The sequence below is a fragment of the Pinus tabuliformis genome, chromosome 2_1 (assembly GCF_031772625.1).
Source record: "Pinus tabuliformis cultivar Carrire ecotype Pingquan chromosome 2_1, CPIR1, whole genome shotgun sequence".
Taxonomy (NCBI): domain Eukaryota; kingdom Viridiplantae; phylum Streptophyta; class Pinopsida; order Pinales; family Pinaceae; genus Pinus; species Pinus tabuliformis.
The window spans coordinates 791,186,634-791,203,480 of NC_142299.1; the positions used below are offsets into that span (position 1 = coordinate 791,186,634).

Sequence of the window (16,847 nt, forward strand, 5' to 3'; positions counted from 1 at the left end):
TCCAGGTACGAAAGCATGCCCGACTCAGGCAACCACAGGTTAAAGTGGCCAAATTTATCATGCACCGTGACAATGAGAGAAAACGGTTGCAGGCAAGTCAACCCATCGAGTGCAATGGTATTCGGAATACTTACAATGATCCACAAATCAAAAATGCAAAACTCAGGGAGAAAAATTTACTTCATGTACAAGTCGCTGCATAGTGTTAGACTAGAGCATACATAACACATAGCAGATTTATACTCAGAGACTTAGACGGCAATAAAAAAGAATAATTTCAGAGAGACAAATGGAGAAACAACAAGATTACTCAATCAAAAACAGCGAAATAGATAAAACAATCACTAGAGAACAGAAATCACTTTGCATTACATAACAGGCTTGGGCCTGGGTTTGCATTCCTTGGCCAAAGAAATTACAAATTTATAGAGGCAGAAGAAGGATCTAGAATCTTGTATGTGATTCAGATGGAGATCTGGAATGATCTAGAAACTAATGGTTGTGTTGAAGAATCTAGAATCCTGCATGTGATTCTAAAAACTACTGAGGGTGTAGAAGAATCTAGAATCCTGCATGTGATTCATGAATTTGGCTTCACACTTAACATTCTCCCACTTCAAGCCAAATAAGAGTCATCAAGTCACACCGAGTCCTACCATGCCTCTACATAACTCATGTTTATTTCATGGTATAATCTTAGTGAGCATATCAGCAGGGTTCCTATCGTATGGATCTTTTCCAAGGATAACTGTTCTTCCTCCAACACATGCCGGATCTAATGGTACCTTAAGTCAATGTGCTTGGTTTTTGAATGAAATGTTGGGCTTTTCACCAAGTGAATGGCACTCTTACTATCACAATATAACACATACTTGTCCTGCTTTATTCCTATCTCTCCTAGGAATCGCTACCTCCACAACATCTCTTTACAAGCTTTTGTTGCAGCTATGTACTCTGCTTCTGTTGTAGAGAGGGCTACTATTCTTTGTAGCCTTGACACCCAAGATACTGTTGCACCTGCAAATGTATACAAATAACTTGTAGTGGATTTTTTGGTATCCATATCTCCAGCCATATCCACATCTGTAATCCTTCAAGCACAGTCTCATCATGACCAAAACATAAACAATAATGACTAGTACCCTTGAGATACCTCAAAATCCATTTTACTGCTTGCCAATGTTGTTTCCCTGGATTGGCAAGGAACCTACTCACTACTCCCACTGAATATGGAATGTCTAGTCGTGTGCATACCATGGCATACATCAAACTTCCAATTGCTGAAGCATAAGGAATCTTGCGCATAATTCAATACTCAACTTGAAGTGGGCTGCAAGGGGTGTACCAACTGGCTTGGCATCCTTCATATTAAACCTGTCAAGCACCTTCTTGATATATTTTTCTTGTGACAACCACAATCTTTTGTTTTTCTTGCCACGCATAATCCGCATGCCCAATATCTATTGTGTTGGTCCCAAATCCTTCATTGCAAATTTGCTACCCAAATATTTCTTCAACCTATTGATCTTATTCTTATCATGCCCAACAATCAACATGTCATCTACATATAACAATAACATGATATACTTTCCTTGATCATACCTCTTGATATAGACACAGTGGTCAGCTTCCAACCTCTGAAAACCATGTTCCAACATGAATGAATCATATTTCTTGTACCATTGTCAAGGTGCCTGTTTCAACCCATATAGACTCTTCTTCACCCTACAAACAAGGCCTTCTTTGCCTTTTTCTATGAAGCCTTCTGGCTGCTCCATATAGATTTCTTCCTCCAATTCACCATGAAGGAATGCAGTTTTTACATCTAATTGTTCAGATTCTAGGTCTAAAGTGGCAACTAGACCAAGAATGACTCTAATGGATGACATTTCAACAACAGGTGAGAAAATTTCAGTGAAGTCAATGCCTTCTTTTTGGGCAAAACCTTTCACCACCAGCCTTGCTTTATACCTCTCCTTCTTTCGTCACCTTAATGCTTAATCCTATACACCCATTTGTTTTGTAGAGCCTCTCTACCTTTTGGGAGGTTTACCAATTCCCAAGTTTTATTTTCCTGCAAAGTGTTCACTTCTTCTTCCATCGATTTCTTCCACTCTTTACTGTGCTCGACTTTACAAGCTTCCTAAAAACAATTAGGTTCACCTTCATCAGCCAGCAAAATATAGTTTGAAGGAGGATACCTTTGTGAAGGCTTATGAGGCCTGGAAGATCTGCGAACCATCTGTGGTGGTGCAATATCAGGTCGAATCTCCTGTAAAGGTTCCTGCAAGATTCATTCTTCTTCTCGTTCATCATTTTCCACTTGTTGTTGTTCATGCTCCTGAATTTGCTGTTCATTTTCTTGTATTGTGGTATTTTTTCCTGCCGCTCTTCAAACCTGTCAATAACCTTCTTGACCTCCAACTCACCTACAATCCTCTTGAACATTTCTGACTCTTTAAATATAACATCCCTACTTCTAATAATTTTATGTTTGATTAGATCCCATAGACAATAGCTAAAAGTTTCATCTGCATATCCCAAAAATTTGCATTTCATAGATTTTTCATCTAGCTTAGTTCTATTTTCTTTGGGAATATGTACGAATGCTTCACATCCAAAGATTTTCAAGTGAGAATAATTCAAATTCTTATCAGTCCAAACTTCTTCAGGGATACCGCCATCCAAGGCTATAGTTGGAGATATATTTATGAGGTAGCAAGCGGTCCTGACTGCTTCAGCCCAAAAATTCTTCTCCAAACTAGAATTGGACAAAATGCTTCGCACCTTTTCCATAATGGTGTGATTCATCCTTTCTGTGACACCATTCTATTGAGGAGTACTAGGCACAGTCTTCTCATGCTTTATGCCAAACTTGTTACAATATTCCTTAAATGAATTTGAGCAATATTCTCCACCATTATCTGTTCTTAAACACTTCAACAATTTGTCAGTCTTTCTTTCAATAACAACATGGAATTTTTGAAATATTCCAAACACTTCACTTTTATTTTTCATAGGATATGCCCAAACCTTCCTAGATGCATCATCTATAAATGTTACAAAATATGATGCTCCTCCTAATGATTTGATGTTAACATGCCCAAACACATCTGAGTGTACCAATTCTAACACATTTTTCTTTCTGTCATGGTCACCTCTAAGGAATGAAACCCTTCTTTGTCTACCATATATACAATGCTCACAAAGATCAAGATTGTAGGATTTCAAACCTGGCAATAAATTTTTACCAACAAGGATTTTTAAGCCCTTCTTGCTCATGTGACCCAAACGCTTATGCCACAGATCTGCTGAATTTCCTTCTTTTGTGACAGCAGCCAAATCTGATTTTCCTATCAGTGTCTTCAATGTGTATAATGTTCCTGTTTTGGGTCCTTTAGCCACGACCAATGCACCTTTGCTAATTTTCCAGCCTCCTTTTCCAAAGCTTGTCGAATAGACTTCATCATCCAATCGTCCCATAGAGATTAAACTCATGCGCATTTCTGGTACATGACTGACCTATTTCAACAATATATCTTGTCCATCTTTCATCTTGATCTGGACATCTCCCACTCCAACAATACTGCAAAAATGATTATTCCCTAAATGCACTCTACCATAATCACCAGGATTATATGAAACAAAACTATCTTTGCATGGGGTTACATGGTGAGATGTCCCAGATTCAAGGATCCAATCAAAGCTACTGCTATATGTATATACACATGCATCCTCTACTGAAATAGTAAACAACAGATCACCATCTGTGGTTACAGCAATAGTCTCACCTTCATTTGTGTTGGATGACTTATGACTTGTACTAGACGGTCTCTGATCCTTTTGTTTTTTCTTCCAGAATCGACATTCTTTCTTCATGTGACTGGGTTTTCCACAATGAAAGCAGATGATCCTGCCTCTCCTTGATTTTGATCGGCCTCTCGATCTTGATCGCCCTTGCTAGCCTTGATCCATTCTCCTACCACGATCAGCTAGAGCTAAAGCTTCTCCTCCCTGGTTTTCCGCAATTGACTTGCGTTGCAGTTCCTCATTCATTAAACTACTGCTGACATCATCAAACTTCAAGGTCCCTACAGTTGTTGAAGTGCTCATAACTACAATTAAATTTTCCCAGTTGTCTGGCATAGAACACATGAGCAATATGGCTCTAATTTCATCATCTAAAATGATTTTAACAGAGGCAAGTTGATTAGTAATAATATTAAATGCATTCAAGTGCTCAACAACTGAAGCACCCTCCTTCATTTTGAGATTGTAAAGCTTCTTCATCAAGAACACTTTGTTTGATGCCGTGTTCTTCTCATATAGATCATGGAGCTTTTTCCATAATCCTTCTGCCGTATTTTCTCTAGACACATTGAAATAAACAGTCTTTGCTAAATATTGGCAGATTGTTGCAATAGCCTTTCTATCTAGTTTATTCCACTCTTCATTTGTCATCGATGAGGGTTTCTTTGTTGTGCCCTCAATCAACAAATACTGATCCTTTAAAATCAGTATATCCTCCATCTGTGATTTCCATAGGGAAAAATTAGCCCCGCTCAACTTCTCCATATCTGTAACTGTTGTCTCCATTTTCAATCAAATTCACGCCCCAAAACACAAAAACTCCACTTAAAAATAAAACTTTAATTATTACTCTTTAAAATTTAGTAATAATGACCTTCCTCCTTTTAAAATACCCTTTTCAAAATTCCTGCTCCTTTTAAAATATACTTTTCAAAATTCCAACATATAATTATATATTTTCATATATAATGTTTTAACCTTTTCACATTTCACACATACATATGTTGGTTTGAGAAAAACAATTGATGTATACATGCAAGCTTGATGTAAAAAAAATTTACGAACACCACGTTTCAACTCCAATCTCCACAGATCTCCGTATTTCAAACTCCAGCAACACGTACAGATCTCCATATTTCAAACTCCAGCAACACGTTTCAACATAGGTCCACGACCTTGTCTTTCTTGCAGCAACTGTCTTTTAGTTCCAGTGTTCCTCAACTATTTCCTAGACAAATCCTTCAACAGCTTCATGGGTAACAACCAACGTTTTAACGAACGCTGCCAGAGTAAGGCGATGGCACTAAGTGGCTTGCACAGTGGATATTCGACCCTAGCTCTGATACCAGTTGTTAGATCAGAGCATACATAACACACAACAGATTTATACTCAGAGACTTAGACGGCAATAGCAAAGAATAATTTCAGAGACAAACAAATGGAGAAACAACAAGATTACTCAATCAGAAACAACAGAATAGATAAAACAATCACTGGAGAACAGAAATCACTTTGCATTACATAATAGGCTTGGGCCTTGGCTTGCATTCCTTGGCCAGAGAAATTACAAATTTATAGAGGCAGAAGAAGCATCTAGAATCCTGTATCTGATTCAGATGGAGATCTGGAATGATCTAGAAACTAATGGCAGTGTTGAAGAATCTAGAATCCTGCATGTGATTCTAGAAACTACTGGCGGTGTAGAAGAATCTAGAATCCTGCATGTGATTCATGAATTTGGCTTCACACTTAACACATAGCTTGAGGAGCGCTTGAAGAAAGAGTTGGAGGACCTTAAGAAGAAAGAGGCTTTCATAAGAGAGAAGGAAATCGAACATTTTCTATGTGTTTGGAGCACATAAATTCTAGAAAAACATCCAGATATCACTCTGATATAATTGTATCTGGATCAATCCCTGAAGATTTGGAGTCTGTGCTTCAAAGCGATACAGGTGAAGCTTGTGATCTTGTTGGAATCATATTGTCTTTTCCTACAGAATCACTTATTATATGCCCAGAAAATCTTTTGCTGCCCTCCCTTCCTAGATTCCAAGGGCAAGCTATTAGCAAGCAGGTTCCCAAGCAGTACACAGAAGATGGGCTGGTTGGATGCTTTCGACACAGAAGAAACAGGGATGAGCCCATTGACCATCCTACACTGGGTGGAGTCTGAGAGGGGCACACATACTTATAGAAATTCCAGTACCTTCGTTATGCCCTTAGTCACTTAGCAGATGTCGATATGAATGAGTTACAGGACATAGATATGGCTCCCAAAATACAGTGCAAGCAAAAAGAAATAGTGAAAGAGGGTCGAGGGGTCGAGGGGCTGAAGGGCCGAAGGGCCGAGGGGTTGATGGAAAAATATTTCAAGCATTGGGTTGTCCCGAAGGCTTCAACTCTTGAAGATAATGGAATAGGGGAAGCATCCACTAACCCAATTAAGAGGCTCTCGAACATAGCTAAAGCCCATTTCAGGAAGGTTAGGGGTGAAAGAAGCTCGCTTGCTCTCTTTCCCGACATCCAACACTTTTCCAAGGTGTGGGGCTCCATTCCTTATAGAATCAAGCTTGACAACCCGACTGAGTATGTTTATCATGCTGCGTTAAAAGTTCTTGGGAGATTTTCCTTGGGGGATGATTAGGGGCATCCTTGGCACCATGGGCTGCTTGAGGAGGTGGGCTGGAAGAAGAAATGAACTGGCACTGGAAGAAGCTACTCTTTGCTAAGATCTAAATGAGAGCAAAAAAAATGAAACCTAAGCAATGGCAGGCTTACCGAGACGGAAAGGGAGGTACCATACTTTGCAAAATATCCTCTTCTGCTTCTCTTCTGGCAGAGAGCTCCGTCCCATGTGTCTGTCAGTATCTTGAGCTGGAAGAACCGAGGTCCTTAACAGTGCAGGGAAGGGCTGACAGTCAAGGAGGTTAGACTGTTAAACAGCCAACAGGGCATGGAGCTTAGATGGTTAAATAGCCAAGAGCTTAAACATTTGAGCCAGCAGCTAAGGTAGTAAGAGTCCATGTATAGAGTGACTAGCGCAGAAGGCCATGAAGTTGAAACTAGTGCACCTGCAATGGGCAGTTGGATTATCCTTCTGCCTCCTGTATTGACATTTGTGTTAGTTTTGAACTTGAACTTTCACTTCAAATACAATTCCGAATTTCCTACTCTTCTTTGCATTGTAGACAAGAGCATTGTAAAAATAGTAGAGCATGCCTACTGTATTATCCTTCTGCCTCCTGTATTGACATATGACCACGATACAATGTTAAGTGGCATGGTTTAGGCCCTGCATGCTATGCCATGGAGAAGGAGGTGAGGCATGTGGCCCTCATGGGAGGGCCCACATGGAGGTGTTTTTATTTTTAGTTTTTTAATCACTTTAAGTCAAATCACGTAGTTTCTCCCTATCGTTGGCATTTCAACTCTCCCTTGCACATCCATTGGAAGGATCAGTTAGGAAAATATATAGGGCCTTTACAGGCTATTTTTCTATCATACTGATCATATAACTTGATGTGTAGATGCTTCTGAGGAGGTTTCTAGAGCTGTATATGAACAATCATTTGCATTTCAATTTGGCAGCATAAGTCCTGGGTTTGTAAATGGCTTGCAGGTTCGTCAATAATTATGTATTATTTTTTCTATCTATCCTGGTGATCTTAATTAGTGCACATTAAATGGAGTTTAATTGTTGAATGCCTTCTGATATGTCCGTTGGATTGCAGATACCTGCTCGAACTAGCTCAACACCTCCCAACCTTGATGAGCAGAATCACCACAAGGTCTTTCTTTTTAAAACTGCTTGTTTACTAAACTATTGACTATTTATGTTTTATGTGATTATAATCTCTATTGTATAAACTGGTGATGTTGGTTTCTTTTGCAATAACTGTCAGTTTATTTCCTGATTATATCTGGTAATTAAGTGATTGGCTAATAAGTAATAACTTGTACTATATAGCTTAGTTATACACTTGTAATAGGAGTTGGACTTGCTGGCTGAATATTGTAGAAAGGCAAATGGCTTGAATCATCTTCACTTGTTGTGTACAACTGTGGAAAGAATTTCCACCTTCAAAACAAAGTCTTGGAGCACAAAGGATAGGTAACACTTTTAGGTTTTTTTTTTTTTATATATTGGAAGAATTTGTTTAAAAGGGGCTCTGGCTCAATTCTATTAAATTATGGTATGCTACTAAGCATCATGGGCTTCTCCTGTTCCTGGAAAGAATAAACGTTTGTTTTAGTTTTGAACTTGAATTTTCATTTCAAATACAATTCCAAAGTTCCTGCTCTTCTTTGCATTGTAGACAAGAGCATTGTAAAAATAGTAGAGCATGCCTACTATAGAATTTGAACTATCTCCTGGTCTATAGAAGTGCTACTCACACCATCCTCTATATAAAGTCATAGTCTCAAATCAATTTAAATTATTAATTATAGATTTAGGTTTAGAAGATAAACCAAAATTTGGATACAAATGCTGCTTCTCTCAATACACTGCCTGTTGTTTCAGCTGAACCACAAGCACATCGCCAAGTATGTTGAGAAATTTGCAGTAATTCTTGAACCTTCAACTTTTACTTGATTCTTCTCCATATTATCTTTTCACTCTTTTTTCTCTTGTCAACAAAATCAAATACTGGAGTCTTAAGTTCAAGGGAGGAAATATTTACATGATGGTGGTGGACATCCAATATCTCTGGCACAACAACACCCTACTTCTGGTGGCACAAGTCCTATATGCACCAAGTTCACAACAATTTTCGGGTACTCCTCCGCGATCACCACCAACATTACCATCACCTGCCTTGCGTTCACAGCAAGTGCTGATGCAACAAGGGCAACGTTTGAATGTTCAATCACATATACTGCCACCTTCACTACATGGTATGCCTCAACATATTAATCCCATTGGTGGTCAATTTTCATCGCAACAACTACCACAGATAGTCCATCATCTACGTAATCAAATGAGTCTTCCCATGGGGACCAAGCTACCAAGCGGGATTTCTGGTACACAGTTTAGGTCTCCAATGATGAATCACCATATTCTTGCCCATACCAATAAGGTGGTGAAAATTACTCATCTAGAGATTCATGAAGAGCTAAGGTTTGATTCCGGTGGTAAGAAATCTGAGTCAGATAATGCTGCCACAACTTCTCTTCTAGGATCTATTTCCTTGTCAGTGAGAATGGCAACAAATGGCTTTATTCTCTCACGTCCTCCAGGTGTTTCACATGCTATGAATTTTTACCCTATACAGACAGGATCGAATGGTCATCCTTCATCTACTTTTTATCCACATCCAAAAAATTTAGTTCCACCCCAAAGATCTAATTTTGTACATCAATCACCAGCACAAATTGTTTCCTCTAGGATGGATGCACAGTCCATTGTTCCCAAGCTTGAAACTTCCGGGGCTTCTAGCACTGAGCTTTCACGGCCTATTGTTCATGATGGTGCTGCAGTTCCAGTTTCTCTGACAAGGGGTCATGGCATAACACAAACTCACCTTACATCAACTTCAGAAAAGGATATGTCTGTTACTTCATCCTCTACTCAGACTCAAGATACTCATTTGCTAAGCAATGCAACTGACATGCCCCAAAGTAAACCACTGGATTCATCAGAACAACTTTTCACTCCAACTGATAGTGTTTCTTCAAAAGTTCATAATGTTGAACCTTTGGGTTCATCTTCATCATCTATAACAAACGAGGTATCAGTCCAGAGAAAAGGATATGTCTGTTACTTCATCCTCTACTTAGACTCAAGATACTCATTTGCTAAGCAATGCAACTGACATGCCCCGAAGTAAACCACTCGATTCATCAGAACAAATTTTCACTCCAGCTGATAGTGTTTCTTCGAAAGTTCATAATGTTGAACCTTTGGGTTCATCTTCATCATCTATAGCAAACGAGGTATCAGTCTAGAGCCGTGGTGTAACAAAACCTGTGGAATGAAGCTTCCATGAATGATTTACTTGTTGGCTAAATATTGTAGAAAGGCAAATGGCTTGAATCATCTTCACTTGTTGTGTACAGTTGTGGAAAGAATTTCCACCTTCAAAACAAAGTCTTGGAGCACAAAGGATAGGTAATGCTTTTAGGTATTTTTTATATATTGGAAGAATTCGTTTAAAAGGGGCTCCAGCTCAATTCTATTAAATCATGGTATGCCACTGGGCATCATGGGCTTCTCCTGTTATTGGAAAGCATAAACATTTGTGTTAGTTTTGAACTTGAACTTTCATTTCAACAATATAGCATAGCTTTAATCTGGCTCGACCCTGTATGGACATTGTAGAAACCAACTGATTAGGGAAATATGGTAGCATCTTTTCACTGTTCTTTCTAAGTAGAAACCAACTGATTAGGGAAATATGGTAGCTATTCAAAGGCTTTGTCAGCTTACTTAACCCGAAGCTAATCCCATATATATTATATACATACTCTATTAGTCTTGTTAAGGTTTGAGAACTAGTCTGAATACCATTTCTTTACTGTTATAAGAGGTTTGATAGGAGAGCATGTTATTAGCTGTATTAGGCTTAATGGTCACTATTACTTACCTGTATCAAGTAACCTCTTGCTTCATTAGTAGTATTACATTTATATCGATGGAATAGGGTGTGATATGTGTAATGACTTTAATGTCACACTTGTACCATGTTATTAGTATGATCTCCATTATACTGTATAAGCTCAACTAGTGTGCTTTCTTGTTATTACTATAAGCTTAGTAAGTATGAGTCATTCTACATAGATATGGTGTTACTTATCTCATGATGGTACAAAGATCATGTAGGTTTACAGTAAACATGGTGAATATCACAGAATAATTAATGCCTTTTCCTCTATTTGACCTACCTATTTCTCGTTTTTAACCCAAGCCAGGTAATTTGTGAATTTAGAAACTCAGTCACTGTTTTCTTATCGCACTTCAAATTTAAAAAGATGAATGTAGGTTTTTTAAATTTAGTTTTCATTGTGGTCACTAAGTTCTAAAGTTTTTTAGAACAAGATGTATTTGACATGGAAGCTACATAAATAAGTCTTTTACGGCCAGATGTCTTTGACCTGGAATATGTCGAGCTGAATTTCACAGTTTAAGAGTCTTTGAAGGACTAGTTAGTCTAATCCAGACGCTTGGGTCTTGTTGAGGGAAATATTTGCATGTGGTAACTAAATTGGCTTGTGGAGCTACAGGGGGGACTCTTGGATAAACTGTAGCTTATGCTCTTGATGCATTTACCAAGAAGAATGCAAATGGTTGGGTGGAAAAATGCTTCTTCTATTGTAACCAGAGGTGGGAGAAGAAAAGCTCCACTTCAATCCTCTGGTCTTGTGTGAATTAGAAAGCTTCATGAAGAAGAGGTACTTCGAGAATATTTCCATATAACTTCTCTATTCTAAATTTGCTAAATTTGTTGTGCAAGATTTGGTAAGTTTGCTTTCTGTTATTGTTAGATTTGTTCAGCTAATATTTATTAGTTTACCTTCGCTGAAACATTCACCTGCAGTGAATTTCAATTTTACATAAATCTGTTAAAAACATGTAAGTTAGTTTTCAGGTATCTATCTCAAACACAAGCTTGCTTTCTTACTGGGCATTAAACTGCTCGCTCTGAGTCCATAACTACCCCACTCTGTTCAGCCAATATTTATTAGTTTACCTTCGCTGAAAAATTCACTGAAAACATGTAAGTTAGTTTTTAGGTATCTATCTCAAACACAAGCTTGCTTTCTTACTGGGCATTAAACTACTCCCTCTGAGTCCATAACTACCCACTCAATGCAGGGACTTGCTGCGTCGCAGCTTCCCTTGTTTTTTTTGCATTTGATGGTGAAGGAAAATTGTGAAACCTCAAAAGTCACTCGTACAAACAAATTAAAACGTTAAACTTCTAAATTTCGCACATAAGTATTTATGTTGCATATTATAAATTCTAATAAGTAATCTAGACAAATTAATAAGTAGTTAAGTTGCATTATATTAATTTTAATAAATAATTTAAACAAATTGTTTAGTTGCAATATCTATTTCTGGTTGCCATTTTCTAGTAAATCTGCTGAAAATAGAAAATTTTCAGCCACACAAAAAAATATATAAAAAGAAAAATAATAGTGTTCTCTATTTAAACACAGCTGAAATACATTTTATAAACAAAATATCTGTCTTATAAAGCTACGCAAACTAGCTATTATATTTAGAATATTCTCCTTCTAAAAATAACTACCAGCAAGTATATAAAACATAAAACATAATGTCACATGTGAAAAATAAATAAAAATGACCCCTTCAAGTTTCCATGTGAAAAGCAAGATAAATTTGAAATTCCATTAATCTCGCCTTCTTTTTATTCATTCCATCATGTTTTCTCTCCAATGGAGAATCCTAGCAATTCCACTTCTTACCAGGAATGGAATACGTGGTTATTTCTTACAATCCACTGGCCATATTTCTGTACGGTAGCAGTGGCCTCTGAATATAGCACTGGATATCTCTGATGTTTGCGTTGCTATGGGCTCTTGGTTCAGCCCTGGAGGCTGTTCATGGGCTGGAAGACACAAGAAAGGAGTCGCAACGGCTCCAGAAGAGGACCGATAATCGTAAGCCTTATGGACATGAGCGTAAGTTTTCTCGTCGCAGGCTTCAATGTCTGGTTCGCGCTTATGACACCAAGAAGTTTATGACGTTTATAGCTTGGGCTCAACGCCGACCGTGATTACATCGGATCCTGATGTGGCCAGAGACTTGCTCAGCTACCCTCACTTCGCAGACCAATATGATCTTAAACAATCCGCTCAGCTATTGATGTTTGGAAAGGCGATGAGATTTGCGACCACTTACCATTAGTTTTTTCAAGAAATCCCATCATGAAAATGTTTAAATTGTTTTTATGGTGAAACTGAATCGATCACCATCAGAAATTCAGAAGCACCTAAATCGCAAAATGGTGGTAAGGTGCACTGTACGACAAAACTCTGCCATTGTCAATTATGTAAACAAAGCGCTTGTGTATGTGCTGCGGAGATCATTGATTGCATCCATTTCCAAAATAAATTAATAAGACTAAAACTGTAATTTATCTAAAGAATAGTAAAGTGTTTAGTTTAGTTATAATACCTTAGTCCCCAATAATCACCATTGGGCGCAAATGCCATCGCCCTGCCAAACATCAACTGCTGCGCGGATTGTTTGCCGGATCGGTCTGCAAAGTGAGGGGAGCCGAGCAAGGCTCTGGCCAGCTCAGGATGTGATGTAATCACGGCTGGTGATGAGCCCAAGTTAAACGCCATAAAATTCTTGGCGCCGCAGTCAGCAAGGCAGCCCACTCATGTCCTCAAGACTTCTGGTTATCGGCCGTCCACTGGGGCCAGTATTTGCGACGCCTTTCTTGTGTCTTCCTCGGCCATGCACAACCTTCAGGGCCGAACCAAGAGACCATATAAGCAGAGACAACAAGTGTTAATACAGAGGCCACTGCTGCCATGGAGAAATATTTTCAGTGAAATGTAAGAAATAATTACGGGCTCCAATCATTGTAAGAGGAGGATGGGCTATACTCACCATCCCTTTCCCCTATTGCAGAGGTTGCAGGATTCTCCATTGCATCAGATATAGAGAAGGAAAAGATGAATTGAGTGGAAGGAATGCGAGGAAGGACGTCTATTATATTGAGACGACAGAAGCGGCGGAAGGAGTCGGAAAGTTGGTGTGCTATCAAACGCAGCTGTGCGTGAGGGGCCCAGACTGGCCCTTCATGATCTACTTGTCACGGGGATTGGACAAGATAACGACATGATCTGACACGGCGAACGTATTTTATGGTCTTTGGTGACAGCGTTTGGAGGTATACAACTGGGTTTTGGCTGTATCCAGCTCGCTTTCTGTCTGCGCGAAAGGGACATTGAATACCACCTCCATTGAATGAGCTGCGCCGACAGCAATAATTCACCTCCGTTTATATGGCGACACATGATTCCACGAAATTCGTTCAGTCTACTGTCTAGGCTGGCAATTCAGTCCATTGTTGCACTCCACATCGATCACATCTTACTGTCGCTACACAGATAGATCATTATGGAATATATTTGTAAATTAGTGAGCTGTCAAACAGTGTCAAGCAGCAATATGGGGAAATTGGTGGGGGCGGCTGCACGTGTAGTGCTTATCCCTCAGGCTTCAGAAATAGCTTTGACGGCCATTAGTGCTTACCTCTCACGCTCAGGAATTTGTCATAATGAAAAGTCTATTTGATAAAAGTTGTTTGTGTTTTTTTTTTTTTATATATGCATAAAGTTTTTTGGTCTAATTTGTTCGAACTAGGGGAGGTTGTTGTTAAATTTATAAATATAATAAAAAACTTAGTTTAAATAACAAAAATCAAGATTTGAAACTCAAAAAAATAAAAATAAAATAAAATAGTTTAAATATCTAATAGTTAGATAATACTCATTTTTATGTGGATAAGTATGCTTCTTTTATGAGAGGATTTCTAAAATTTTAATTTAATTATTAACTAGTACAACCACATTAAAAATATTAATGTAGTTGATATAGCAAAGCTTTATAAATATAACCAAAAAAGTTATTGCAACACAAAGAATAACTTACTAATGCACACATTTTCCTTAACCATGTATAAAAAGGTTATGGGTCAACTTTAACTTAAGAAAAAATAAAATTATAAATGAATGTTATAAAAAATAATGAGGAACTTATCATGGAGGAACTTATTAATATTGGAATAATCTGAAATCCTTAGGAAATTGGTGGGTGGGGAGCTATGTGGCACTAATCTAATATTTTAAATTTATTAAAAATAATAGAGCAATTTTCTAAATAAAATTTGTTTATATATAAATGAATGTTATAAATAATAATGAGGAACTTATCATGTATGAACTTATTAGAATTGAAATAATCCTAAATCCCTAGGAAATTGGTGGGTGGGGAGCCACATGGCACAAAAATAATTTTTAAATCTATTAAAAATCAATGCAACCTAACGAACTCTTTAATACACTTCAATTGATAAGCATTAAGAATAAGTTGAGCATATTCCCTTGAGAATCAATCTAGCCCTCAATTAACAAAAAAAAAAAAAGAAGTCAACATCCCCATCCACCTTAAGCTGAAATAAGAAGCCTTCCCCAATATTGAAAAGGTGAATGCTAGATATTTAACTCAATATCTATAGAATATTTTTAAGAATAAGGAGGATATAAGGGTAAGATATATATATATATATATATATATATATATATATATATATATATATAGAGAGACACGGTCTGCACCTAGTTAACCTATGTCATAGTATCTATGTTCATGGTATATTAGAGAATACCCTAATCTCATTACATATTGATAAAAACCTTCCAAAATATTTTTGTTGAACCTCCTCCCAATATAACTTTCTAATAAAAGTAACCCTAATTTTATTGAATACCCCTTTTTATACTGTCGAATACATATAACTTCTCCCTACCCCACATCCCCCAATACCTAAAATACATTGAGTCTATTTTTTACAATTTAAAAAACGCCCTTTATGAATGAACACAATGAGATACTCCTCAATGAAGTGAATCCCCCATTGTTTGACCATGTTTGACCATGGTTGATTATGGTCAACATATGATTCCTATGGCTAAAAATGGTAGACCATGGTTGTTAATATTTACTTGTAGATGATTATGGCTAACCATGGCTAACCATGATGCCCATGTTGACCATGGTTGACCATGATTAACAATTTTCAACCATGTTGACCACGTAGACCATTATTGACCATGTCTTGGCCACATTGACCTTGGTTGAATGTAGTTGTCCATCTTCAACATGTTAACCATGGTTGACCTTGTTATCTACCATTAACTATGCTCAACCATATACGACCATGGTTCACTATGTTGAAGATCAACATGGGTGGCGTTTCTCAATGTTGTTTTTGATCTGGTAATTTGTTGTTTAGGGGGGCTTCAACGCTCTTGGATATCTCCTATGCTATTGGATTGAAAGTGGGGGGCAAGCGCGAGGGAGGGGGGCTCTAATTGGTAGATTTCATCGGTCTTTGTGGCGTCGATTGTATTGGCCTTTTGTTGGGTTACTTTTCTCTTTTTCCACAACGCACAACCATAGATGTGTAGTTGCAGAGGGGCTGGAGGCCATGGCTAGCAAGGCTAATGGTGTGCCTAGACCAATGCCCACGAAACAACTTCCATTTATCATTCAGTGACTTCTCCTAGCATTTGGGAGGAGATTCATTGGCATGAGACTTATGCTACTCATGACCACTAAGCATACTCAGATTCAAAAATTATGGAGGAGGTTTCTAATTGGATTCTTGACCCTCAACATACCAAGGGAAGAAGAAATCAATACATGCATTCCATTGTTTTACCCGATAACTGAAGACCCTGTTAGGTCGAGTGTTAAAGGAGAAATATGAGGACATAAATGGTATCATCTCCTTTGTTAATGAAATCTAGAGGGTTCAATGGAAACAAAAGTCTTCTCCAGAGAGATTAGATGCTTTCTTGGCACACCAAGACATTCACCTCCAATGTGAGTTCAATTCCTCTATGCCAGTTGGTACAAGTGCAAAGGACCCTACCCAGTGACATCTTCAGAGTCATGAATATGTTGTTATGTTGTTTTTCTATTATAATGCTAGTCTCATTTTCATATGGCACCGCCATGTTCATTTATTGTTTCTTTTATTTTTCTTGAAACTCCATGTCTTCTTATATCAACCAAGAGATATGATTTCCCTTATGGTAGATTGAGGTCTATATATTTTTTGACAAATGGTCTATGAGGATGTATTTGGATTTATGAAATTAATACAAATCTAACTTACATAAAGAAAAAAGACATAAAAAGTTATATATAACATTATTTTTCTTTAATATTTATTATGTTTACATGATTAAAAAGAGGATGTTAAATAATAAAACATAAGCTACTTTTATTGCCACTAAAAAGGTAATAAAATGATGAATTGTTTTTCTCC

The 16,847-nt window shown here is 37.7% G+C and overlaps 1 protein-coding gene across 3 annotated transcripts; it reads right to left on the reverse strand.

The window, feature by feature from the left end:
* Positions 1-12,128: 12,128 nt before the first annotated feature.
* Positions 12,129-13,498, reverse strand: LOC149202975 (cytochrome P450 78A4-like). Of its 3 annotated transcripts, XR_016253590.1 has the most exons (3): positions 13,397-13,498; positions 12,953-13,249; positions 12,130-12,851 (listed from the first exon to the last, which is right to left on the reverse strand). XR_016253590.1 is itself a non-coding variant. In XM_089400080.1 (2 exons), the coding sequence occupies exons 1-2, from the start codon at positions 13,123-13,125 to the stop codon at positions 12,768-12,770; spliced, it is 201 nt and encodes a 66-aa protein (XP_089256206.1). In that variant the 5' UTR covers positions 13,126-13,462; the 3' UTR covers positions 12,131-12,767. The 3 variants fall into 3 exon arrangements, 1 of the variants encoding a protein (XP_089256206.1); XR_016253589.1 differs by having other exon boundaries at positions 12,129-12,851; positions 12,953-13,462; XM_089400080.1 differs by having other exon boundaries at positions 12,131-12,795; positions 12,953-13,462.
* Between the last annotated feature and the right edge of the window lie 3,349 nt (positions 13,499-16,847).

What these genes read in the sequence shown, in the direction of transcription:
- LOC149202975 (XM_089400080.1), bottom strand. Translation starts at nt 13,125, where the DNA reads ATGGCGTTTAACTTGGGCTCATCACCAGCCGTGATTACATCACATCCT. An exon ending in GGTGATTATTGGGGACTAAG is followed by an intron (nt 12,796 to 12,952) that starts GTATTATAACTA and finishes TTTGTCGTACAG; the next exon opens with TGCACCTTACCACCATTTTG.